Raw genomic sequence first — 25,708 nt, 5'->3', positions numbered from 1 at the left:
TAGCTTAAATTTGACATTATCAATCAAAAGTTTGGGTGCACTGAACTGAATTAAATGCTCATGATCATGTTGACTCATTATTTTTTAATTAGACTGCCAAGAGTTGAGTGGAGATGTTTTAATTCAAACAAATAACTATAATAACTAAAACTATAATAACTTCTTCCCCCTGTCTTAATGCAGTGTGGATATTTTCTACAGTACATCCACAATGTTTACAGTCTGACCCTCTTTAATTTCCACCCCATGAGATTATTAGTATTCCATTCAAACTTAATGGAAATAAGTCAACCTTTCTCGACTTTCCACTGGCAAATCTCTCGGTAGCTTTGAGAGTGAATAGTAATGCTATATTCATGTTGAGCCTTGGGTGAGTCTGCCCATGCAGTGCTGAATTCACGGTAAACCCTGGTAGAGCTGCAGCATTTCACTGCTGTTCCCCGCTGAGCTCAACAGCATGTTTCATTCATTATTTTTGACTAGCGTGAGGCTGCAGTATCTCAGGGTGCCGCAGTTCCATGCAGAGAAGCTTGAAGTCACAGCAGCACATCAGAACTTCAGAGTTAACTGCTGCGGCTGGAAATATGTCTAAAAACACGGTTGAAATGGGAAAGGAGGAGACGGGGACCGGCTGAACAATCAAAGCAATATTTTAATAGGAACTTAAAAAGACACAAAAACATAAACGCACACATGGCAGCTGCATGTGGCTCTCTCTCTCTCTCTCTCTCGAATGGCCGTATTCCGCTGCACTTATCCCTCTCCTCGGCTGATTAGCCCGATTGGGGGCAGGGCGTGCATAGTCACGGCCTGGCCCTGCCCTCCTCCTCATCACACTGTCATTGAATTTGAAGTAGAAAGTTCTGGAAATCTCGAAACGCAGATCCAGCTGAAATATGCATTTCAAGCTGAACACTTTTGTGTAACCTTTTTCTGATAACTAGGCTCAACAATAAGGACTTTTTATATGCCCTGCCAATATTTTCACTGCCCCCCCCAAAAATTTTTTTACATTTTAAAAAGTATTTTAAGGGTGCACTCAGTAACTTTTTGCTTGTGACACCTAGTGGCGTGGATGCAGCATCATTCAAAATCAATAGTTTTCAGTAACATATGCTATTGTAGAAGTTCACTATTCACAGTCAGCCATGATTAATTTAATCCAAGAGTGAAAGTGTCAAATAACAGGACGATTACTGAGATTAAGCGAGTAGTATTTGAATGGTCATGTGATCTCAACATGGCAGCCCCCATTAGGGGACCCTCTCCATGTAGAATAAAACAGCTTTTAAAAGGTTACTGATATGACTGGATTCTCCATTTCATGTGAGTGCTCATGATTTTATATATGTACATTAATGTATATGTATAATGTATGTATGTATGTGTATATATATATATATATATATATATATATATATATATATATATATATATATATATATATATATACGTGGGTAAATGCTTCATGCTGCAACCCTCCAATGTTCAAGCCAAATCTATGCCTTTGAGTGAGTGGATAAATAAATTGATCAGTAAGACATTAGCCAGCGTGCGTCTGGATGCATGAGATTATCGCAACCTGCTATCACTCAGTGACACTAATAATAGCCACAGTGAGCGTTCATTATAACATTAAAAATAAACTCCAGTGTTGGATTTCTTCTGCATTAGACACTTACCTGACGAAAGCTATTTTAAAAAGTGGTGGGGATGAAATTGGCAAAGGCAAAAAGTGGTAGGGATATGTCCCACCCGTCTCTCCCATAAATAATGCCTTTGAGAGAAAAGCTGTATTAACTACAGTAGATGACTTTTACTAAGACCCCAAGAAACTGAAAACAGTTTTCTTTCTGTGTTGATGTATCTTGTTAAAACAGGAAGTTGGGATTGGATATGTTCATGGGCGTAACTTTGTTTTTAAAAGTGGTGGGGACAGTTTTCATTAGGGGAGAGCAGGGTTGTGACGGCACGAAGTGGCAAAACTCATGAATATTAATTAGGCTAGGTGCAGATAATATAAAATTATTTTTTGCTGTTTTGATGGTCTTTTTTTTTTTTTCACTCAATTTGGAATGCCTAATTCCCAATGCGCTTTTAAGTCCTCATGGTCGCGTAGTGATTCGCCTCAATCGCATGACGAATCCCAGCTGCCTCTGCATCTGAAACCGCCAACCCGCGCATCTTATAACGTAGCTTACTGAGTGCGTTGCCACAGAGACATAGCACGTGTGGAGGCTTCACGCCATCCACCGCGGCATCCACGCTAAACTCACCATGCGCCCCACCGAGAATGAACCACATTATAGCAATCACAAGGAGGTTACCCCATGTGACTCTACCCTCCCTAGCAACCAGGCCAATTTGGTTGCTTAGGAGACCTGGCTGGAGTCACTCAGCACACCCTGGGATTCAAACTAGTGAACTCCAGGGGTGGTAGTCAGCGTCTTTTACCACTGAGCTACCCAAGCCCGATATAGTCATTCTTGATGACCAGTTTAATTATTGCAATAAATATTTTGCAGAATTAATTTGATAACTTCATTTAACACTGTTTGTTTTGGGATTTTGATAGTCAGTGGATAAATGCATGGATCAGTACAACTTTAGTCAGATTGACTCAATGGTTTCATGGTAAAGTTTTTACTTCTCTAGTACCAGGAGTTCCGGGTTCTAATCTGCCCTAAATATAACTTTTTATTTTTAATAAACTAAGATTGCATCTGTACGTGAGTGGATGTATATCATGAGCTACTTGCAATTTGCTTTGCAGTTTAACTGGAAAAGAGCGCGAACTGCAGAACAGCGGAGCGTGTAGAGCGTAGATTGTGTGTCTGGATGCACGCGAGAACATCGGCACCCAGTGTCACTCAACGCCATTGATAACAGCCGCATCGAAGACTCATCATAACAAAAAAATAAACTCCAGTGATAAATCAACACTTATTATAACACACACGAAGAAAATAGAAACTCCTTTCACTTACATAATGAAGCTATTTCAGAAAGCGGTGGGGACAAAATAGCAAAGGCAAAAAGTGGTAGGGACATGTCCCACCTGTCCCACCCGTAAATTATGCCTATGGACATGTAGAAGGGCTCGTGCACCATGAACCATGATTTGCTACTTGCTAGTCAGAAGTAGGTGTTCTTAGGGAGATGGATATTCTCATTCTAGAGAGCATTGTATTGGACGGAAATTTGGATACAAGATGAATGCAAACTTTTTTGTCCATTTTCCAGGAAGAGAGAGACTATACATTAAAATGTGTAAGTACTGTATGCTAAAGGTTTATTTGTCAACTTTATGGAGAACACTAGCATATAGGTGGTCTCAAAGTTAGCAGACATAAAATAGACTAAAAGTCACAAAGCTGCAACTTTGATTTCATGAGGTCTTTGAATGTCTGCCAACAAATGTATGGCAACAACACAATGTTAAAAGGTTTTATCTTGGAAAGTAAAAATGAAAAGCATTTTTGTCAGTAGTGGCCAGGGGCACATTAACACTTATACGGCTTATACGGGCTAAAGCTCAGGGGCCTACAACTCCCATGGGGCCCAGCGGGAGGAGCGCGTTTAAACACTTTCAGTGGGATATGTGGGGCGAATTCCAAACAGCGTTTTTGCGCCCTTGAAGGGCATTGTGGGAAGGGGATACCACACAAAGGGATGTTCCAAACAAAAGTGAGCAACTCAAGCCCACCTCGAAGGGCCCTTCCTTAAGGCCGTTAGTGAAGGGTACATGTGATGGTCACTTCGAGGAAGAAATTTTACCATTTATGATCACTTGACCCTGTTCAAACGCTCGGGCAAGCACTATAGCCCTTTCATAACAGATGCTTCTCCTCCGTAGTTCATACTCGTCCTCATACATAAGATAGTAGACAGCCATAAGCAGAGAGATACTCCAAAAACAGGGTCAGTTTTTTACTGTAGGCTAGTCTAAACCATGTGGTTTATTATTTATTTATTATTAAGACCTCTCGTGCACCAAATAACTTTTGGCGGGAAATGTTCATTTGTGTATTTTATAAACATTTATGTACAGATATATTACTATTATTAAAATAGCAACAGAAAGCAATTTTATATAAGACAAAAAAGGCAATGTTTAAAAAAAAATATTACAACAAGTATATTTATTTGCAACAACAAATTAACAGCAATAAATAAGAGATTCCTGTTGTTAGAACAGCTGTGAAGATAAAGTGGAAGTGACATATGTGTTCCATTACTACCTTCATCAAGGGTATCCCAAATGGCCATACATGAGACGCGAGTGCCCTGCTCTCTCCAGAGTTCCCACTTCAAGGGCTCAGCCCTTCGGAAGGGAATAGGGTATAGGGATGCTCATTTCCATTTGGAATTCGTCCACGGTTGTTGACATGGTGACAGTGCACAACCATTAAAGGCATCCGTGTAGTGCTTGTTCAATGCACAGCAGTTCCACTCCCACCCGCTCAACACCTTGAAGGGGGCCTCAACGGACCAGCGAGCACACAGCAGTTCCTTTCTTTCTTTCTTTCTTTCTTTCTTTCTTTCTTTCTTTCTTCTTGTCTTATTTTCTTTATCTTTCTTTGTCATTGCATGCATATATCTTTTATTTATTTATTTTTTTTATCTTTATTTCTTTCATTTTTTGTTCTTTCGTTTTGTCTTATATTTCTTTCCTTTCTTTCTTTTTGTCTTTTTCCTTTCTTTCCTTTCTTTTTATCTTTCTTACAATTTTTTTTATCTTTTTATTTTTTTGTCTTTTTATATTTCTTTCCTTTTTGTCTTATTCTTTTTATCTTACAATTTTGTATCTTTTTATTTTTTGTCTTTTTATATTTCTTTCCTTTCTTTTTGTCTTATTTTCTTTCTTTTTATCTTTCTTACAATTTTTTTTGTCTTTTTATTTTTCTTTTTATCTTACAATTTTTTATCTTTTAATTTTTTTGTCTTTATATTTCTTTCTTTTTGTCTTTCTTTTTGTCTTATTTTCTTTTATCTTTCTTTATTTCTTTCATTTGTTCTTATGTTCTTTCTTTTTGTCTTATTTTCTTTTAATGTTCTTACCCTTTTCTTTTCCTTTTTCTTTACTTTTTGTTCTCTCCTTCCTTCCTTTACTTCCTTAATTTCTTTCTTTTTGTCTTTTTTATCTTTCTTTCCTTTATTTTTTTCTTTCTTTTTTCTATCTTTCATCCTTTCTTTTCTTAATGTTATTTCATTTCTTTATTTTCTTTATTTTTCCTTCCTTTTTCTCTCCTTTCCTTCTTTCTTTCAGACCAATGTTTTACTGTTTTTATTTCTTTGTCATGGGAATCATATTTTCAATGTAGGTATATTAGAACCTGGGAAATACCATAATTCGCTCAAGTGCATATTTTAGATGCAGTTTTAGATACAACATATCTACAGTAGCCTCACTGTTTCTTTCTGATGAGATTACTGGATTAATTGCATGATTTGAACCAGTTAAAACAAAGCTGTTTCTAAGTAGGGTTTTAAATGAGATCCATTGAAATGATCAACTCAAATGCCCTCTGGTGGTGTCATGTGACTATTGCATGTGTTCATGAACAGAGAGGAAGGCTCTGAGTACTGCATCATCTACAGATGCTGAATTGGGAGTCTTGTAGCCTTTATAATATTATTATTATTATTATTATTATTTTATTAATTTTTTTTGTCCACCAGCGTAATAACAGATCTGTTAACAATTAAAGTCAGGTTAGGAATATAGATGCATTTTTCACGAGGACATAATTTGGTTGGGCTTTTATAAGGTAACTGATATGACTGGATTCTCCATTTCATGTGAGTGCTCATGATTTTATATACATGTTAAAAATTGAAATTCATTTCTTTAGGAGTTCTTCCTAAAGACCCCCCTCTTTTTAATTTAACATTTGGCCACAGTGGTAGCTCAGCGGTTAAGGCTCTGGGTTACTGATCAGAAGGTCGGGGGTTCAAGCCCCAGCACCACCAAGATGCCACTGTTGGGCCCTTGAGCAAGGCCCTTGACCCTATCTGCTCCAGGGGAGCCGTATCATGGCTGACCCTGCACTCTGACCCCAGCCTAGCTGGGATATGTGAAAAAGAAGAATTTCACTGTATATGTGCAAATGTATAATGTGTGATAAATAAAGAAAATTAAATTAAACATGTAATATTTATGGAATCTAAAATCATTTGAAATTATTAATGTTAATGAGTCTACAGTTTTGTAGATCCACAGTAACCTAGACCTAATTTAATCATGTTTTGATCTGTTTCTGTATATCAGGACATATAATCAGTGTTCTCCCATATAGGGTTAAATGAATGACAGAGGTTAAATATACATGCTGACTTTGGGACTGAATGCCTTCATCTGGAGACCTGGTAAAATGGGTCACCTGGCACCTGGTGTTACCATGGAAATCTGGGTCACCTGTTGCAATGCAATGACAGTAAATTACTAGACAAATTGATGCAGATGTGCCCATGTGTTATGATGTCTAATCGTGGCTGATATCCATGCTTCCTCCTGTTGTTTTTCAATGCAAAATCATGATGACAGATTGGGTCCCTCGTGTCAGTTTTTATAAGCTGAAATGTTTACAGGTGAAGTTTTTAGTTTCTGTGCAACTAACAGCAGTGAATTTGGTGAAAAAAATATTTAAAACAAAATAACATTTTAAGAACATTAAAAAAAAAATACACACTTCACTTTTATGTCGAGTGTACTCTTTACATGAACCACTATGTAATCTATAGTTTGTTTTTTATGCTTTCTTGCAGAAGGAGCTCAGTCTTCCCAGACGAGGAAGCTTGTAAGTAAACCTGCTTTAATTGTCTAATCAGTCACATTGCACACCATACAGCCTAGACAATTGTCATTTAAATGTCATGAATAAAATATTAAGCTGTGGGACATGAGTACAGTCATTCAATAGGTTGTATTGTTGTGTACAAAACATGAAAAAAAAAAATGTCTTTCCAAAGATGGACAAGAGGACAAAAACTCTGGGGAAACATTTGTGGTGAAGATTTTCATTTTTTGTTAATTCGGTTTCAAATTAATTAAGGCATCAACCCTGCCTAAAGTCCATTAGTCTAACTCAGATACATTTTTTTTTGAGTGCAAGAATTTCACGCAGCCTTTGTTGACTGTTTTGGAGTGAATTCTAAAAAGAATAAAAGCAACTCATCCTCATTTGGAAATGTCAGCTAAGCTGTTATGAGATCTTTTCTAGATTTTGCTGTTTATATTCCTGTGTTGACGATTTTAGAGACAAAAAAGTGCCTAGTTAGCTCATTTTTGAAAAAGAACAACAGTTATATGTAAATAACTTTCCCAATACTTCCCAATTTGAGGTTCTATTTAGGATTTGATGAGTAAACAAATCTAACGCTTCCCTCCTGTCCACATAAAAAGATTTTAAAAGCACAGGGGCTTTCTGCATTCAAATTTCAGTTTATCTTCTATATTTTTCCCAGTGGTTTGGACCTACTCATTTGCATGCAAATAATATGAAATAATACATTTTTGTTTAGAACTCGAAGCCACTGATGTTGGTTTGATATGGCAGACCAGCAGACATAATTTAATTTTGCATTGCTTACCCTGTTGTGCTCAAGGACTTGCATCTAGACCTGTCACAATTATTTCATAATCACAAGATCACATTTATTTTAACTTACCAGAATCACATTGCCATGCAAATAATGGAATTTTAAATTAATGCTAAAAATGCTCATTGCTGAAACCTGGTAAAGCAAATAGGCTTTTAAAAATATTTGAATATTTACAATTTTATTTAAATATTTATTATTTAATACTTATTATATCATTCTACTCTGTGAAAACTTTGTTTACAAAGAAATTATACTTTTATTTAAACAATCGTCTGGCGGGAAGACTGCTTTTGGGTCCTTAAATAACGTATAACGAGTGCAGAAGGTCAGCCGGTGGACTTTTTGTTGCCCACCTATGGGCTGGTGCCCTACGCAGACTGTGTAGTCCGAGTATAGGGAGCGGCGACCCTAATGGTCACCTTAACGTTAGTCCAGCATTTACTGCCTCGGCTTTTTACCCAAGCACTTTCATATAGTGTGATCTACCGCACTGATTACGCAAGCGTTTTTATAGAAAGCATATTCATATCTTGACTGCTTAATGAAACCTTCACTTCCTGTAATAATGTTGGCCTAGATTTCTTTGGGAATTGATTAATAAATCAGTGCTGGAATAAACAGTTATGTTCCAAGGGAAGCTTGGCTAACTGAAATAGCCTGTATTACTGACGGTTCACACAGCAGCGCATGAACACATCTGTCCATTACACCTCAGACATTTGAAAGTTTACACAGCTTGTTTCCATAAGCGCAAAGTCAATGTGCATTGCCAGGAAGTTTTAGTATTTTCCTGCAAGCATGCGCTAATTTGAGGCGCAAGTGGGTTTGGCAAAATTGCACGCTCAAGGCGCTAATGGGTTTGGTCAAGTGTAATTTATTTCAGAGGTTCTTCTCCAATTATTGCAGCGTCTGCGTCCTATTATATATTCCATTCCCTTAAGCACCAGCGATAAAAACAAAGACAGAACATTCATAAGAACTTGATAGTGTAAATGGACTGTATGCAATGAATTAGAAAAATAGAAATATGGACTTTTGTTCTTTTGTGCATTAACTGCATCCTTGTTGAATGTCAGGTATACTATTTCTATTACAGTGATACACTCCTTTTATACGCATGGAAAATGTGGTTCAGTATATGGATGCTCCATTAAATTATAGAGAATGTAAGTATTATTAATCATTTTCATCAACTGAAACACAAATCATGGCTAGTATTAACAGTGACTGTATCAGCACGCACTTCACTTTTACCAGCCGGCTTTGATTTTGAAAAATGTAATTAATTTATTGAAACATGAAAAAATTAAACCAAAAATATTTCTATATTCAAATTTCACTTCTAACGCAACTTAAATATAATCAAAATGAAATGGTCCAAAATAAATCATCCATTTGCAGTGACTTAAAAATCACTTTATGACAACTAGTGGAAAAATACCAATATAAATTAGATTATAAATATTTAGATAATAATTATTGAAAAATGAAACTCTAATCACATAAACTTGTCTTTCTTAAAACGGCTACATCAGTGATTGTCAGGGACATACAGTGGTAAGAAACCGTATGCATTAATTGGATATAAAATGTGATTTCATCTCACAAGTAAAGACAGTGTGCTTAAACTAACAACACACCAACAGTTATAATCTTTCATGTCTTTATTGAACACATCCCATTAAACATTCACAGTGATGTTGAAAAAAGTAAGCGAACCCTTGTATTTAAAAACTGATTGATCCTCCTTTGACAGCAATAACCTCAACCAAGCATTTCTGGTAGCTGCGAATTAGACCTGCACAACATTGAGAAGGAATTCTGGACCATTCTTCCTTAAAGAACTGCTTCAGCTCATCCACATTCTTAGGATGTCTGGTGTGAATGGCTCTCTTGAGGTCATTTCAAAGCATCTCTATTGGGTTAAAGTTTGTTTGGATCAATCTTATACTGCTAATGTGAAATTCCTTACTTGGTGCCAAGAGGGAAACAGAAGGAGGGGCCATATGACATTCATACACACCTTTAAGGTGCTGTAAGCAAATTTGTTTTCATTTTTTTTCCTTTTTCTCCCAATTTGGAATGCCCAATTCTCAGTGTGCTTTTTAAGTCCTCATGGTCGTGTAGTGATTCGCCTCAGTCTGGGTGGCGGAGGACGAATCCCAGTTTCCTCCGCGTCTGAGACCGTCAACCCGCGCATCTTATCACGTGGCTTGTTGAGTGCATTGCCACGGAGACATAGCACATGTGGAGGCTTCACGCCATCCACCACGGTAACCACGCTCAACTCACCACGCGCCCCACCGAGAACGAACCACATTATAGCGACCACGAGGAGTTTACCCCAGGTGACTCTACCCTCCCTAGCAACCGGGCCAATTTGGTTGCTTAGGAGACCTGGCTGGAGTCACTCAGCACGCCCTGGGATTCGAACTAGCGAACTTGCGAACTCCAGGGGTGGTAGGATTTTAGCCATTCTTGAACTTCCACGAGACTGAGCCGTTAAATTATTCAGTGACCCATGTACACAGTCTAGTGCTGTCACAGAGACTGGTGAGATATCTCAGGACTCTTATTTCAGTGATATCTTTCAAGAAGAAGAAACATTTTCTGCATACGATTCCATAAAAAAAATGCTTGCAGCACCTTTAAGTGACGTGATCAAAAATCACCATATACTTTGGTGTTTTGTGTGAGGTTTACTACATTTTAATTGGTTCCCTGTGTGCTTATCACTACACCAACATCCCATGCATTCCCTCTCCAGTTCATATCTCTCATGTGTGTCTGTAAACTCACAGATAGCTTTGCGCAATGTTGAAGAGCTTACAGGCTTTCACAGCACACCATGTGACTGCTGCGGTCTGCCACACCTGTTCACTGTAAACAGGTCATAACTGGAATGATTGAGTTATTAGGGCCAATAGACTATGGAAATGCAAGTCATAGGGTCTAAATATGGTCTAACTTTAAAGGGTTTCTTATAAATTAGGTATATGGGCGACTAAAATTGAGCCCATAGATTTCTCAGTCTCATGGTCATTATGTACTGCTGACAGTTTGATACCCGTGAGTGTTGAAAATGTTTTCCCATGTGTCAAATACTGACTTGTCACTACCATTTGTAGGAGTTAGTTAATGACATGGTGTCTGCAATTTGTTTAGTTACTACATGGTTTCATAACTGCAAATACTACACCATTATCAACTGTTGGATGAATTTGGTCCAGCTTACGTGTTTGTTTTGACTGTGTATCAGGTCAGGGATTTGATTTTCTATATTTAGAAAGCATGACAGTTGGCTGTTTTTATGATGAACCTCTAACTGGTGTCAGTTGTGACCTTACAGACGTGTTTGTGTGGTGCAAATCTGCACATTGCCATGTTCATGAAAATGCACTGGTTGTGAAATAATGGACTTTTAGTTTGCTAAAGGATTGTAACATTGATTCATCCATTTAAAATGAGGCTCTTTTTGAGCAAAATAAATTCTGTCATTAACTAACATTCATCTGAATTATTTTCCTTTTTCTGTGCAAAAAGCGAAAATAGTTATTTAGCAGAATGTCCAAGCTGCTATTTTCCATCTATTGAAAATGAATGGGAACTGGGGCTGTTAAGGTTCAAAAAGGACAAAAATGATAATAAATGTACCATAAAATTAGTACATACAACTCAAGTCTTTTAAAGCGGCTTTGTGTGAGAAAAATATAAGCTGTTATTCACAAAATCATTCCTTAGTTCTCAAATATTTTTCTTACAACACACAAGTTCACTTTTGGAATGGCTTGATCAAATCAAGATTTTCAGTATATGAAGACCGAAAATTTGGCGCAATTTTTTATTTTCCCATATAAATCAGCTTTGTGGCAAACTGTGGCAAATCTGCGGCTAGCAGTTGTAAACATTTGGTGAATAGTGCATTCAAATTCAGTTGTTTGTCATGAATTTACGGCAGATATTTCAAGCAAACATATGGCAAAAACACCTTTGTTTACTTTACATGTCCTGATTCAGCCTGTTTTATGCTTAGCACGTTCGTTCATTCTGTCCCATTCTGCAGCGCTCTTATCCTGTGTTCACTTGTCTTTTTAAACATTTATTTGTATGAGAGAAGAATTGAATGCAAGCCTAATGCCTCTGCGCATTTATCTGACAAAACACGCTCATCGTAAACTTCACTCCCAAGTCAGTTCCACTCTGACAGTTTGTTGGATGTATATGATAGATCTTCAAGGTATCAGAACCTGTCAGAACCAAATTTGAAGAAAAATAATATGTCATGGAATTTTATTGGCCTTTTGCGTTTGTGATTTATGGCCTGTCCGTTGTGACGGCAGCACGGGGGTTGTGTGATGAATGTGCTGTTACGGTTGTCTGTTTGTTTGAGCGAGCGAGTGAGTCAATGCAGTGGTCACATGATCAGCGGTGGGGTGGATGGGGAGGTTATGGATGTTTAGGTATGTTCTGTATGGGCCTCCTGATGTGTTTACTGAATGAGATGTGAGTCACCTGCTTATACAGGTAGTTGGTGGCTGTGAGATTTTTATTTTTTTTAATATGTGCCTTACTGATTGCAAAATGACAGCTCATTCTTTTTTTATTTTGTTTTAAATGCTCTATACCTACGTTAATGCTTTGTACTATACTGTGTCTTTAGATTTCAACTGAATTCAACATTGAGGTGGCAAACAAGGAATTATTCTTTGATTTTTGTTTAGGGTTTATCTGTGGTTTTTAGTATTTTTTTTTTTATTTTTTATTTTTTATTTTTTTTTTTTTTTATGTTGTTGTTGTTGTTGTTTTTGCTGCATTCTATTTTTTATTTATTTTATTTTTTTTCATGATTTGAAACATGGGGTCTGTTCCAAAACTTAGTGTGCTGCCTTGCTGTCTTCTGCCTACATAGGCAGCTGTCTTCTATGGCAGCATCCCTACTGAAATGATGCCTCATAAGAGAGCGAATTGGAACACTACATATCTGATTTCAGCTCCACGCATCATTCAAATGGCGCTCCTCATGCAAGACTTGACTTGCAAATGATTTCAATACAGGTAACATGAGAGGAACAACAAGCTGAGTTGGGGAGTAACGGAATACATCTAACGGGATTAGTACGTATTTAAAATACAAAATATAAGTAACTGTATTCCACTACAGTTACAATTTAAATCATTGGTAATTAGAATACAGTTACATTCAAAAAGTATTTTGATTACTGAAGAGATTACTTTGCATTTTATTGTCATTTGTTTCATTTAATATTTTGTCTATTTAGATGGAAAACATTTATACATATGAATGATGTGATCCAAAGTGCATTTGAACAGCGGTGAAACACTTTCTTATGATGTGTTACATTCATACAAGCAGACAGAGAAGTAAGTTTGAAGTAAGTTTGGAGCAGAAGAAATAGAAATAAACCTTGTGTAAATTGTCAGCTTTACGCTAAGCTAAAATGCTATTTCTAGCCATTTTACATGCACATGTTACCATCATATTTTTTATCAAGAAAATTCACGTTGGATCATAATTTCTTTTTTTCTAGTAAGACCTTTGATATTAGGGCAAAAATCACATTCTTGATAATAATTTTTGTGGTGTTTTCCTGTAAAAATATCTAAAAACCCTTAAAACAAGATCAATTTGATTTATCTTGTTTTAGAAACAACACTGCGTAAGACATTTAGGTTTTTCAGAGAATGTATTTTTAACATGTGTATTTTGTCTTACTGTACTGGCAGAGTTTTTATAGTCAAAACAAGTGAAAAAATCTACCAGTGCTGAAGAAGTAATCCAAAGTATTTAGAATACGTTACTGACCTTGAGTAATCTAACAGAATACATAACAAATTACATTTTACAGCATGTATTCTGTAATCTGTAGTGGAATACATTTCAAAAGTAACCCTCTCAACCCTGACAACGAGATACTCTAATGAGCATAAATACGCATAGAACACACTCATTTTGGGTAAGATATTCTGTTTTCTATCATATTAAACACATTTTTAAGAATATGTTTCTGTATTGAGTGGATTATAAATATATTTACACTGATGAGCCACAACATTATAATTGCCTGCCTAATATTGTGTAGGTCCCCCCGTGCCGCCAAAACAGCGCAAACCCGCATCTCAGAACAGCATTCTGAGATGCTATTCTTCTCACCACAATTGTACAGTGTAACAGTCAGTATCTGGTGTGGCCACCAGCTGCATTAAGTGCTGCAGTGCATCTCCTCCTCATGGACTGCACCAGATTTGCCAGTTCTTGCTGCGAGATGTTACCCAACTCTTCCACCAAGGCACTTGCAAGTTCCTGGACATTTCTGGGGGGAATGGCCCAAGCCCTCACCCTCCGATCCAACAGGTCCCAGACATGCTCAATGGGATTAAGATCCGGGCTCTTCGCTGGCCATAGCAGAACACTGACTTTCCTGTCTTGCAGGAAATCATGCACAGAACGAGCAGTATGGCTGGTGGCATTGTCATGCTGGAGGGTCATGTCAGGATGAGCCTGTAGGAAGGGTACCACATGTGGGAGGAGGATGTCTTCCCTGTAACGCACAGCGTTGAGATTGCCTGCTCAGGCAACAAGCTCAGTCCGATGATGCTGTGACACACCGCCCCAGACCATGACGGACCCTCCACCTCCAAAACGATCCCGCTCCAGAGTACACGCCTCGGTGTAACGCTCATTCCTTCGACAATAAACGTGAGTCCGACCATCACCCCTGGTGAGACAAAACCACGACTCGTCAGTGAAGAGCACTTTTTGCCAGTCCTGTCTGGTCCAGCGAAGGAGGGTTTGTGCCCAGAGGTGACGTTGTTTCCGGTGATGTCTGGTAAGGACCTGCCTTACAACAGGCCTACAAGCCCTCAGTCCAGCCTCTCTCAGCCTATTGCGGACAGTCTGAGCGCTGATGGAGGGATTGTGTGTTCCTGGTGTAACTCGGGCAGTTGTTGTTGCCATCCTGTACCTGTCCCACAGGTGTGATATTCAGATGTACCGATCCTGTGCAGGTGTTGTTACACGTGGTCTGCCACTGCGAGGACGATCAGCTGTCCTTCCTGTCTCCCTGTAGCGCTGTCTTGGGTGTCTCACAGTACGGACATTGCAATTTATTGCCCTGGCCACATCTGCAGTCCTCATGCCTCCATGAAACATGTACATGCAGATGAGCAGGGACCCTGGGCATCTTTCTTTTGGTGTTTTTCAGAGTCAGTAGAAAGGTCTCTTTAGTGTCCTAAGTTTTTATAACTGTGACCTTAATTGCCTACCGTCTGTAAGCTGTTACTGTCTTAACGATCGTTCCACAGGTGCATGTTCATTAATTGTTTATGGTTCATTGAACAAGCATGGAAAACATTGTTTAAACCCAATGTACATGTGCGTCACACGTGTTTTGGAGTGTCTTGGCTGCGTTGTGTCATATACATACCATTTTTAGGTCGCTGTGTCAAGTTAAATGAAGTTTGAAACTTAGAAAAACACGTCTTGAGATCCCTGCCTTCGGATTTGCGCTTCATCAAGATATGTTTGTACGCAAGAACGTGTTCTCATCTTGTGTTGTCTGCTCTCGGTAAGTGTGGTCTGTTTGAGCTGCGCGATGCCTAGTCAGTGAGTTTCGCTTACTTCCCCCTGGAAAAAACAGGTGGTACTCCATGCTTGAATTGCTTATATGGAAGGAATATTCCGGGGACATGATTAATTGCGCAAAATGTTTTAACACATTATTTTTTATATAATTAATCGTACTGAATGAATGCGTTAAATCGACTGCCCTAGGTTTAAGCTGTTTAAAATATGAGTTTGTTTTGCCCATTTATTTTCTGAACATGAATGGATCAGTTTAGCCAAATTCTGCCGAACTGCAGTAGGTGTTTAACCCTTGTGCGTCAATTTAAAAAAGTTACTCTGTGGTCCTTAGAGGACAAAAATGTCCACGTCAAAAAACTGCCATAATAATATTATATGTTAATATTATTTTCCACTTTCAAGGAGTAAATTTTTTTTAACCAACATCAGTCCTGATCATAACCAAATATTCATTCATTTTCAGGATTTTAACCCTTTAAATGCCAGTTTGTTTACATAATACCATTGTTGTTTTTTACACACACATACACACAAATTTCTCAATACACACATACAAAACACACTCTGACATCAATACCAACACACCCACACCATTTTAGCTGCATCATTTATTCAATTGGCCTGCAGTGCTCTATAATACAGCAAACAGAAAATAGGAAAAAAGCATGTATTTGCTCCATAGATTAAACATGAAAAAAATGGCGCCATCTCGTGGAAAATCTAAAAAAATTATAATTTTGAAGCCAGGGCTCCAGAATGAAAGCATAATATCATAGAATTCATGATTTTATGCTTTAATGGCACTGGGATCAAATATTACCATTTTAATGGGTTTCAATGGGGACATTTTTGTCCTGAAGGTCCTGAGTGTAACTATTTTGTGTACACAGTGTATTATAGATCTATTATAGGAACTGAGGTTGAAATATCAAAATTCCCCAGAAAATACACACCTTTGGCAAAATGTATGCTGTTGGCATTAACACAGCCAAAATGATCGAAAAAACGAAAATTAAAAAGACAAAAATGTCCCGAAGGTCGCACAAGGGTTAACTGGGTTCTGTACTTGCGACCTAGTTTCCTGCCACCAGCTGTTCCTGTTTGGTCTTTGATGTGATGTGCACTGTCATCTGCAATTGTGTGTTCCCTCAAGCCTGCCAGTTGTGATCAACACTTGATATTTTTGCTGAAATATAGCACAGTGGGCTCTGTAACTAGTTTTGACTTATTTATTTTTATCAAGTTGTTTGGTAATTTTTTGTTTCACTAAACTCACAGGCAAGAGCACTTCTAACTAAAAAAACGAGTGCTCTAACTAAAAAAAACTGACAAATGGTTATGAATGCTGGATGTGGCATTCAGGGTTACAGTAATCTCTGTATTGCACTCAAGCACAGGTTGCAGAAGGTACGAAGTACACTTTGCAACTCAATCCCATTTGTTTGCAGTCATGAAAGTGTTTAATGAATAGGTTTTTGTCCCCATAAAACAAAGGACTTGTGGTGTTCTGTAGACTTGAAATTAGATTTAGTTAATTACCCTCTTAATTTAGCTTGAACCCTAATTTCAAAGCACTACAAAGCTCAATTTATTGATTCTTTCACTATGTATTTTGTTCTAAAGCAGCTTTACAAAGAATAGTGCCATACAAACCTCGACAAAGGCAACAGTGGCAAGGAAAAACTGCCTAAGATGTTTAAGTAGAGGAGGAAACCTTGGGAGGAACCACGACTGGAGAAACACTCATTCTCGGTCAGGCAAATATTTCAACAAATTTATACAAGGCATACATACATACATGCATACGTGCACAAATATTACTGTAATTTGCACTCATGCATTTGGCAACACCTTTTCAACCATTTCCTGCATATTGTCCTGGACATTGTGTAATATATTATACATTATTACATGGTGTTGATCACTTGGTAAGTGTTCATTTTGGACCATGGCTACACATTTTCATCCATTTACAACATATTTGCCAGTTCTTTGTGTAAAATGTCTCTCTGTTTGCTTGGCATATTGATGTTGCTAGGCAAAAAGAGATATGAGTGCTTTGATGTATTTCCTGGCTTTGAATTTCATTAGCAGGTCTTTAGCAGAACTGGAGTTAAATTGCTTGAAGCTTGAGCTCATTATCGCATCAGTCTCCATGCAAATTTGTTCCCTGTGAGATTGACTTTTTAAACCCTGAAAAAAGAGTGAAACATTCTAGATTCATCATAATCACAAGGTTCAGCCTAGTTATTGAATATAATAATATTACCATGTGGTTTTATTTGGAGGAGTCTCTTTGAAACCTTTTGAGTTGCTGTATCCCTCAAAGCTTTCAAATTTAAACTAGATTTTTACTTGTGCCAGTGTTACAGTGTCACAATGACTTTTTGACAGTGACACCTCATCTGTTCATATCACATATCTCTACACTTTATTATAGATCAGGGCTTCATATCCATTCCATTCCATTCTCTCTCTTTCTTTCTCTCTCTCGCCCTGCTAGATAATTTCTCAATGTTATTCTGTCACTGTAGGCTGACTTTTCTTTTCTAAACGGAGAACATGCACGTGAAGTGAGGTTGAGATTGTCGCAACAAATACCAACAACACGTAAGCTCGTCAGTCATTAATTTATAGAACATCTGCAAATCTAACCTGATGGCATGCAGGTCAGTCATATTACTTGAAACACAGGGGGGCGCTAGAACACAGAGAAAAATTAGGCATCATTCACGATAGAGCGGATGTTTTTTGTGTCGCCAGACGTGGAAGAATGTCGCTAAAGCAGACTACAAAAGTCGCTAAAATTGTCGCAAGTCGCTTGCTGGCTCTTTTACTCGCCGAAGGGGTCAAAAAGTCACTAAATCTAGTGACAAAGTTGCTAAGTTAGCAACATTGTAAGCAATTGCTTTGCTTTTAGTAATTTTTAGCTTGTTGCTATGCGGTTGCTAGCGTGTTTGGGTGGTTGTCAGGGCATTTCTGTGCAGTTGCTCAAGTATTCTGAAGGTGTGTCCCAAACCGCACACGTCTTTTTTAGTGTTAGTAGTGTGAGTAGTATGGTAACACTGAAAATGCAGCTAAAAGAAGTGTACTTTAAGTACCCGGATGATGCATATTTTCATCCGTCAAAAAGTGAGCATGGAATGTTTGACACGTCATGCACTCAGCGCTCGCGGCTTGCCGTACATAGCAGAAGGGGCGGAGTTACCTGGCTGCACTGCTGGTCTGACAAAACAGTTTTGTCATTTACCATCACCCCAAACTGTGTGAATACGAATGTTGTTTAAGATATTGGGGGGCCTGGGTAGCTCAGCAAGTAAAGATGCTGGTTCTCGCTCTCAGTGGGGCGTGTGGTGAGTTGTACGTGGATGCCGCGGAGAATAGCGTGAGCCTCCACACACGCTAGGTTTCCGCGGTAATACGCTCAACAAGCCACGTGATAAGATGTGCTGATTGACGGTCTCAGACACGGAGGCAACTGAGATTCGTCCTCCTTCACCCAGATTGAGGCGAGTCACTGTGCCACCATGAGGATTTAGAGCGCATTGGGAATTGGGCATTCCAAATTGGGGAGAAAGTATCCCCCCCTCCAATATCCCGGCTAATGCACTAAAGCTAGCGGCAACACATCACATGCGCTTGAAACATCACTTCCATCAGCTGTTAAACAGTGAATGCTTCCGTGTAGTAAAAAATAATGTTTCGTGTTCCTTTTGTATGGTACTACACTTTGAAAATTCATACACTACATGGCTAAGTGCATAGTGTGTCGTTTGGGACACAGCTTAAGTGTTGTTAGCATGTACCTATGTGGTCGCTAGGTTGTTTTTAATAGTTGCCAGAATATCCACTGTGGTTTTTAGCACAATGCTATGCAGTTGCTTGAGTGTTCTGAGTGGTTGCTATTTGGTTTGTAGTTCTGAGTGTTTTTTAGCGAGTAGCTATAATGATGCATTTGCTAAGATGTTTTTAGCTATTTTTAGCTTGTTGCCAGGTTGTTTTGAATGGTTGCCAGGGAGTTGCTCTGTTGTTCATGAGGTGTTTTTTAGCATGTCGCTAAGTGATTGCAAGGTTGATTTGAATGGTTATGATAGAGTTGCAATTAGGGCTGGGCGATATATAGAATATTCACAATATAAGATTCACAAGGATTTGGCTGACAATATAAAATTAAGTAAAACTGTGAATATCGTGATGATTTTAATTTTCATAAATAGCGCATCAGTAGACTAATTTCACTATCCTTCTGGGCAGCACAATTAATCAAAATAACACCAAAATGGCAATATGGTCATATGTGATTATAAAATTGCAATGGGCTGCAATAAAAGACAGATAAACATAGTCTGTGTGCGCTTCAGAATAGGTGACGGGCTGTTCTGTGCATGCGCGGGACTTTTTAGCGCTTTTAGAGCAGATTACATGCATTGTAAAAGAGATAAAATACTGAATGTTCAAGCATTCACTCAGTTCCAAACTTTATTAACCGCTACAAATTATTATACTAATCTACAAAGGCACAGTATAACAAAAAAGCGAGTGGACAACAGCGCCTTACCAGATGCGATGCGTTGTAAACTACACACTGCACTTTTGGTGTCAAAATAAAAGCTTCATGTGTAGGTGAAGTAAATAGGAAAGAAATATTGCTTTTAAATAAAACAAATGTAATCATCAAAATAATAATGATAATTCAGTATTATAATAATAATCTTGACTGGGTCTCACAGTAATAAATTAGTATCATGCAATATTTAACCGGATTAAAAAAATAATAATAATTAATAATTTTTGCACACCTTGTTCATTTACAAAAAATGTTTTAGTAAAAATAAAGGTAAATAATGCTTTTTTTTTATTAAGCTACTATGTATTATTGTATATAAAATATAAAAGTGCATATCAATGACAAAGTTTAGATCTCATTCTGCCTTGTTCATTTAGTGCAAAACTGTGGGAAAACATGCCTTTTTTTATTTTTAAATAGATTTTTATTTAATGCCTTTAAAATATCAAATCTGCTTGGCTACAATGGCTGTTTGCATGAAATTATGGTTCCTCTGATTTAAAAAAAAAAAAAAAAAAATCACTTTTGAGCCATTTTAGAGCATATACATAATTATCGAGATATACTGTATATCGAATATCGTTAATAGGCTAAAATATCGAGATATTATTTTTGAAGCCATATCACCCATCCCTAGTTGAAATGCAGTTGCTAAGGTGTTCTAAATGTTTTATAATGTGTTGCAATGCGATTGGTAAGGTGTTGTGAGTGGTTGCCAGGGCATTGCTATGTGGTTGCTAAAGTGTTTTGGGGGTGTTTGTAGCACAGAGCTACACAGCTGCCATTGTGTTCTGAGTGGTTGCTATGCATTTAGGTGTTGGTGTTTCTGGGTGGTTGCTTACTGGCCCAATTCTAAAATCCCACCCCAAGTCTTTATTATATTTTGGCTGTGTTCCTTCCTATAATGATGGTCTTTTAAAAATGTTACCCATTTTCTAGGCGAAAACCGTAAATCCAGTTGCTAAAAATAGTTATAGCACATCTTTCCCTCAACAATATGATTTGAGATTTCATTCAGTTCCACTGCACAAATGATTTGGGACAACCTACATGCCAAAGTTTAATACTTAGGGGTTGTTGAAATCCCTAACCCATAGTATGAGCAATAGTATTAGTGATGCTTTACCAAAAACACTACTAATTAAAGGTTCTTCATTTGTTGTCAGTTGTGTCTCTTTAAACATTTGTTCTTTTGAGACACTCATGCAATAGTAATTTTGCAGAATGACATTCACAGTTATGCTGCATTTCAATGAAAAAACAACTTGAATGATGCTCTACAGCCCTGCTGCAGAGGCAAGTGCTGCATGTAGACTCTTTTCAGCTGTGCTTTGCTGACGTAAGGCTCCTTCAGCGGTGGAGGAGGGGCGTGGAGGTTTGTGTTTAGTGTTCGAGCGTGTGCAATAGGGGAGGGGAAAGAGGCTTGTCGCCCTGCCTCCCTGCCCTCCACAGGCAGTTGATGAGCGCATCTGACATTGGAAGTTGAACAACTAGGAGCACAGGGTCCCCCCTACCTTCTCCCCTGCGAGCAGCTCTCAACCGTTTCCTCTGCACCAGAGCCTGGCTTTTGACTCTTTGTCAGCGCATGGGGGTGTGGGCAGGCACGCAGCATGAATATATCATGTACACAATAGAGTGAGCGTCTGCACTGCAACCATGAAAGCCCAGCGGGAAAGGCTGAGGATTCCAGGTCTGACTTTGGAGTGAGTATTTTTTGTTCTCTCTCTATTTCCTGGCTGTCATGACAGCAGACTGTTTATCTGCAATGTGTCTGATGCTGTAACATTGACAGCACATCTGAGCTGAGCAGCATTACCACAGAAGCAATGTCTGCAGCATGGTAAATATGGGGGTTGCAAGCTCGTGCTGGATCCAGCTAATGTTTGTTGGCTTGTAGCATATTAAGTTCCCCTTTTATAGCGGCTTTGCATGTCATCATCTAATTGCTATGAGAGCACATTCATGTTTAGGAAGATGACATTGCTAGAGTAGATCAACACAAGATCATCCTCTAGTCACGGTGTGTCAGACTGGAGCCAGAGTGACTGTCACAGCTGGGCGACCTGCCTTTCTGTTTGGCTACGCTGGCATACATGTAGAATTGACTCTTAGTGTATTTATAGCTTTTGATCACCGTCACTTATTGAAACAAATGGCTGAATTACCCCCATAGAAGGCCCGTTTGTTGTCGACCTGTTAGCTGTAGTGTCTTTGATGCAGAAACATAAACAGTTAATCTCTCTGCATATTTGATTGGCTGTTGATGTTTTGCTGAGATGAGACGCATTTGTTTTTGTTTATAGAGGTCACCGGAGATGCATATTTATGAGTGTGATCAGGTGTTGCATCACAGCTGCTGTTGCTAAGGATACATATACATGCGTATCTCCTAGACATGTCTGCTCAGCAGTTTCGGCTAGCATGAATCGATTAGTTTGCTCAGTGAGAGTACATTCGTAGCACTTGATGAAAGCATCCCTGCTGGAAAAAAAAAACTGCACAAAGCAACAAAGGCTAGTTTGCAGTTCTTGGCCAAGCTGGTTTTCAGCTGGATTTAGCTGGTCTAAGTTTGTCACCCAGCCTGACCAGCTGAAAAAGATCCCCAAAACCTCTCTAAAATGCTTGATAAATGCATCACTGCTGGGAAAAACTATTTAAATTTGCCCAAGCTGGTTTGCTGGTCTTAACTGGGTTAAGCTGGTCTCCCAACTTGGGCTGGGCGATAAAACGATATCGATATTGATTGGAACTTTTTTTTTTTTTTTGATATCGATGATAATCTTTGTTTGGGGTTCTAAATCTAGAAGATTGGATCAGGTATGTATAGCTAAAAATGCAAGCAGCTCTGGAAAGTTATACCCACAACTAGCTAACTGAATCACAGTCATGAAAACAACCTGTTAGGAAGTATTAGCAGGCTAGGAGCTACATTGGATGGTCGGCCAGCTTGTCTCCCAGCTTAACCAGTTAAAAAAATATGCCCAGAACACCTCTAAAATGCTTAAAAAATGCATCCCTGCTGGTAAAAACTGCTTAAATTTGCCCAAACTGGTTTGCTGGTCTTAGCTGGTTTAACCTGGCCTTGCTGATCTCCCAACCTGGGCTTAGCTGGTGTCCTAGCCTGGCTAAGCTGGTCTAGCTGGTCTCTCAGCCTAGCCAAGCTGGATTTCAACTGGATTATGGTAGTCTAAGATGGTATCCCAGCCTGGCCAAGCTGGTGTTCTGCTGGTTTAGATGGTCATCAAGCTAGTCTACCAGACTGAATAGCTGAAAAAGGTGCCGGAAACCCCTCTTAAACTAGCCATCAGACCAGTTAAGACCAGATTGGGAGACCAGCTAAGAGCAGCAAACCATCTAAAGCTGGTTTAAGCTTTTTCTTTCTTTCTTTCTTTCTTTCTTTCTTTCTTTCTTTTTCCAGCAGGGATGACCTGGGGTGGAACTTATGCTTATAGATTGCTGTTTTTTTTTTTACGTTTGCGATCTTTGTTAGATGTCATAGAATAATTATTTTAGTACACCTTTATATCTAACAATAACATCTGAGGATGTTGGCAGCTAGTGTGCAAATCATCAAGTGCACCATCTGGCTTTGTTCCTCCAAACCATTTCAGGCATAGGTGATGTTTCTGTTGGAACAAACACCCCATGAAATGGACCATTTTTGTGGCAACCCCTACACAAAGCAGGGTTTGCAAGGCTGTTACTAGAATAGCCTTCAACGGCCATGCATGATGCTGCTCTGTGGATAATGCATGCCAGCACACATACAAGCTCTTAACTTCAAGGGCTACATCCTGCAACTGTTCTTGTCCATTTGGTTTTGATGAACATTCACAAAACTCAATCTGACTTTCAGCCTTACCCCTCGAAGCTTGAGCCCAACTCCCACAAGCCCTTGCAGCCCATGCAGCCCGCTGCACGCATTTCATTTTTGGAGGTAAGAGTGCGCTTCTTTTACATAGCCATTTTGTTTTGTGGCTTAACATGTGATTCGAGGCTCTGTGTTCCGCCACTGAAAATGAACGCATTGATTTCAGTGATCAAAACGGCATGGGGTCTTCCGTATTTTTTCTTTTGAGTTTTATTTTAATATCCAAAGCCTTTTAATGTGATTTTATTTTTAAAAAGGTGGGGGATAGGGTTGTTTTGTGTGCTTATATAACATTCTTAGAGTCACCCCCTTCCCCCAGCCCTTTTTGGTGAGTCTCTCATTCGCCCTCTTTTATGTGATAAATAGGATTTGCTGCTCTGGCCATTGAACATTTCTGTGGAAAGAACTCGGCACCATTTCTAGGAGAAATCAGGTCATTTCAAAACTTAAAATGAGGCACTGTGACTGTGATTACTTTTACTGCAGAGAGAAAGGGCACATCCTGTCCATTTCTTTAAAAAACAAAAAACGACTTTCTGAATGGTATTAATAATTTCATTTTGCAGACTTGACTGTACATTCAAGCAACCAATTGCAAATGATTGCAGTTATTATGCTTTAACAGTGGTTTTTATCTAGTTTTGCTTCAGAACCCAGATTTCACATTGTACATCAATCCAACATGGCACAAATTGTACCATGGTCCAACATTGAAATAAAACAGTGAACTGCATAGGCCCAACAGTATGCAAAATAGGACAACTGATTATTTTGCTTTAAAATGTCTCTTGAATTTTGATGGTTTCATGTACCAATAATTCACAGCATAAAACAAACATTGTTTATCCTTGCTGCAAATGAATCTGTATTTAAAGCAGTCTGGGTCATTTTGTTGTTTACCTTGCAGTTTTGTTCATGGTTTTTGAGGGTGGGGAGATGTCAAGCAACCTGTCCATGTTGACATCTACCAAATTTGCTAAAAGAAAAAAAAAAAAGGGTGGGTGGTGGGGGGATTGATTGGATGCACAGCCATTGATGTCAACAACAAAAGACATTGGGAGCATTTTCTCTTCCCTTTTAAAAGTTGATAAGACTATTTTGCCATCCTAACAATACACAATTGCTGTACTGTATGGTTAGTTGTATTTTATTATTTGCATTTAGCATTGTTTTCACCTGCTATCAGAACAGACCTGCAACACACTGTTTGGTCACAACATCAGTTAAAGGAATAGTTCACCCAAAAATGATAATTCTCTCATCATTAGGCGAACTATACATTTAAGAACCTCTGTTTAAATACATTTCATAACAAGTTTCAGGAAAAAAACATAGATGATATAGATTCATTTAGAAAGCCTGACAATGTCTGACTATGATCTTCAACCAACTTATTGAAGCTTTTAGTTTCATAGCTTTTCTGCCTTTTTGTTTCATATATTGCTATACTTTGTGGCCTGTTCTAGTATCCTCCATTCAGTGCCCTAATGATGAGAGACAGAACTGTGAACGCCACAGTCAATCCCCCTTTGTTTATCAAGTATGTTTTCTGGACTGATGAAATGGGTCATTGAGCTGTTTGAACTAGTTTGATTAGTTTACACACAATAGTCTAATTATCCAATGTACAGTGCATTCAGGAAGTATTCAGACCACTTCATTTTTTTCACATTTTGTTATGTTGCAGCCTTATGCTAAAATGCTTAAAATAAATAAATAAATAAATAAATAAATACAAATCAATCTACGCTCCATACCCCATAATGACAAAGCAAACACCAGATTTTTGATACATTTGCAAATTTATTGAAAAGAAAAACTAAAATATCACATTGACACAAGTATTCAAACCCTTTGCCATGACACTTGAAATTTAGCTCAGGTGCATCCCATTTCTCTGGATCATCTTTGAAATATTTCTACACTTTGATTGGAGTCCACTGGTGGCAAATTCAGTTGATTGGACATGATTTGGAAAGGCACACACCTTTCTATATAAGGTCTCACAGCTGAAAATGCATATCAGAGCAAAAAACCAAGCCATGAGGTCAAAGGAACTACC

General features: G+C 38.4%; 1 protein-coding gene across 1 annotated transcript in view; it reads left to right on the top strand.

Annotated features, from left to right (window-relative positions):
• Positions 1 to 25,708, top strand: part of LOC127419013 (microtubule-associated serine/threonine-protein kinase 4-like) — a 202,320-nt gene that overhangs the window by 100,400 nt on the left and 76,212 nt on the right. The window contains exon 4 of the mRNA XM_051660033.1: positions 6,769 to 6,800. Coding sequence (XP_051515993.1) covers positions 6,769 to 6,800 — 32 coding nt within the window. The remainder of the gene's footprint in view (positions 1 to 6,768; positions 6,801 to 25,708) is intronic.

The sequence above is a fragment of the Myxocyprinus asiaticus genome, chromosome 3 (assembly GCF_019703515.2).
Source record: "Myxocyprinus asiaticus isolate MX2 ecotype Aquarium Trade chromosome 3, UBuf_Myxa_2, whole genome shotgun sequence".
NCBI classification, from domain to species: Eukaryota; Metazoa; Chordata; class Actinopteri; order Cypriniformes; family Catostomidae; genus Myxocyprinus; species Myxocyprinus asiaticus.
Note: the sequence above shows the minus strand (reverse complement) of the source record. Positions and strands in the feature narration are given on the sequence as shown.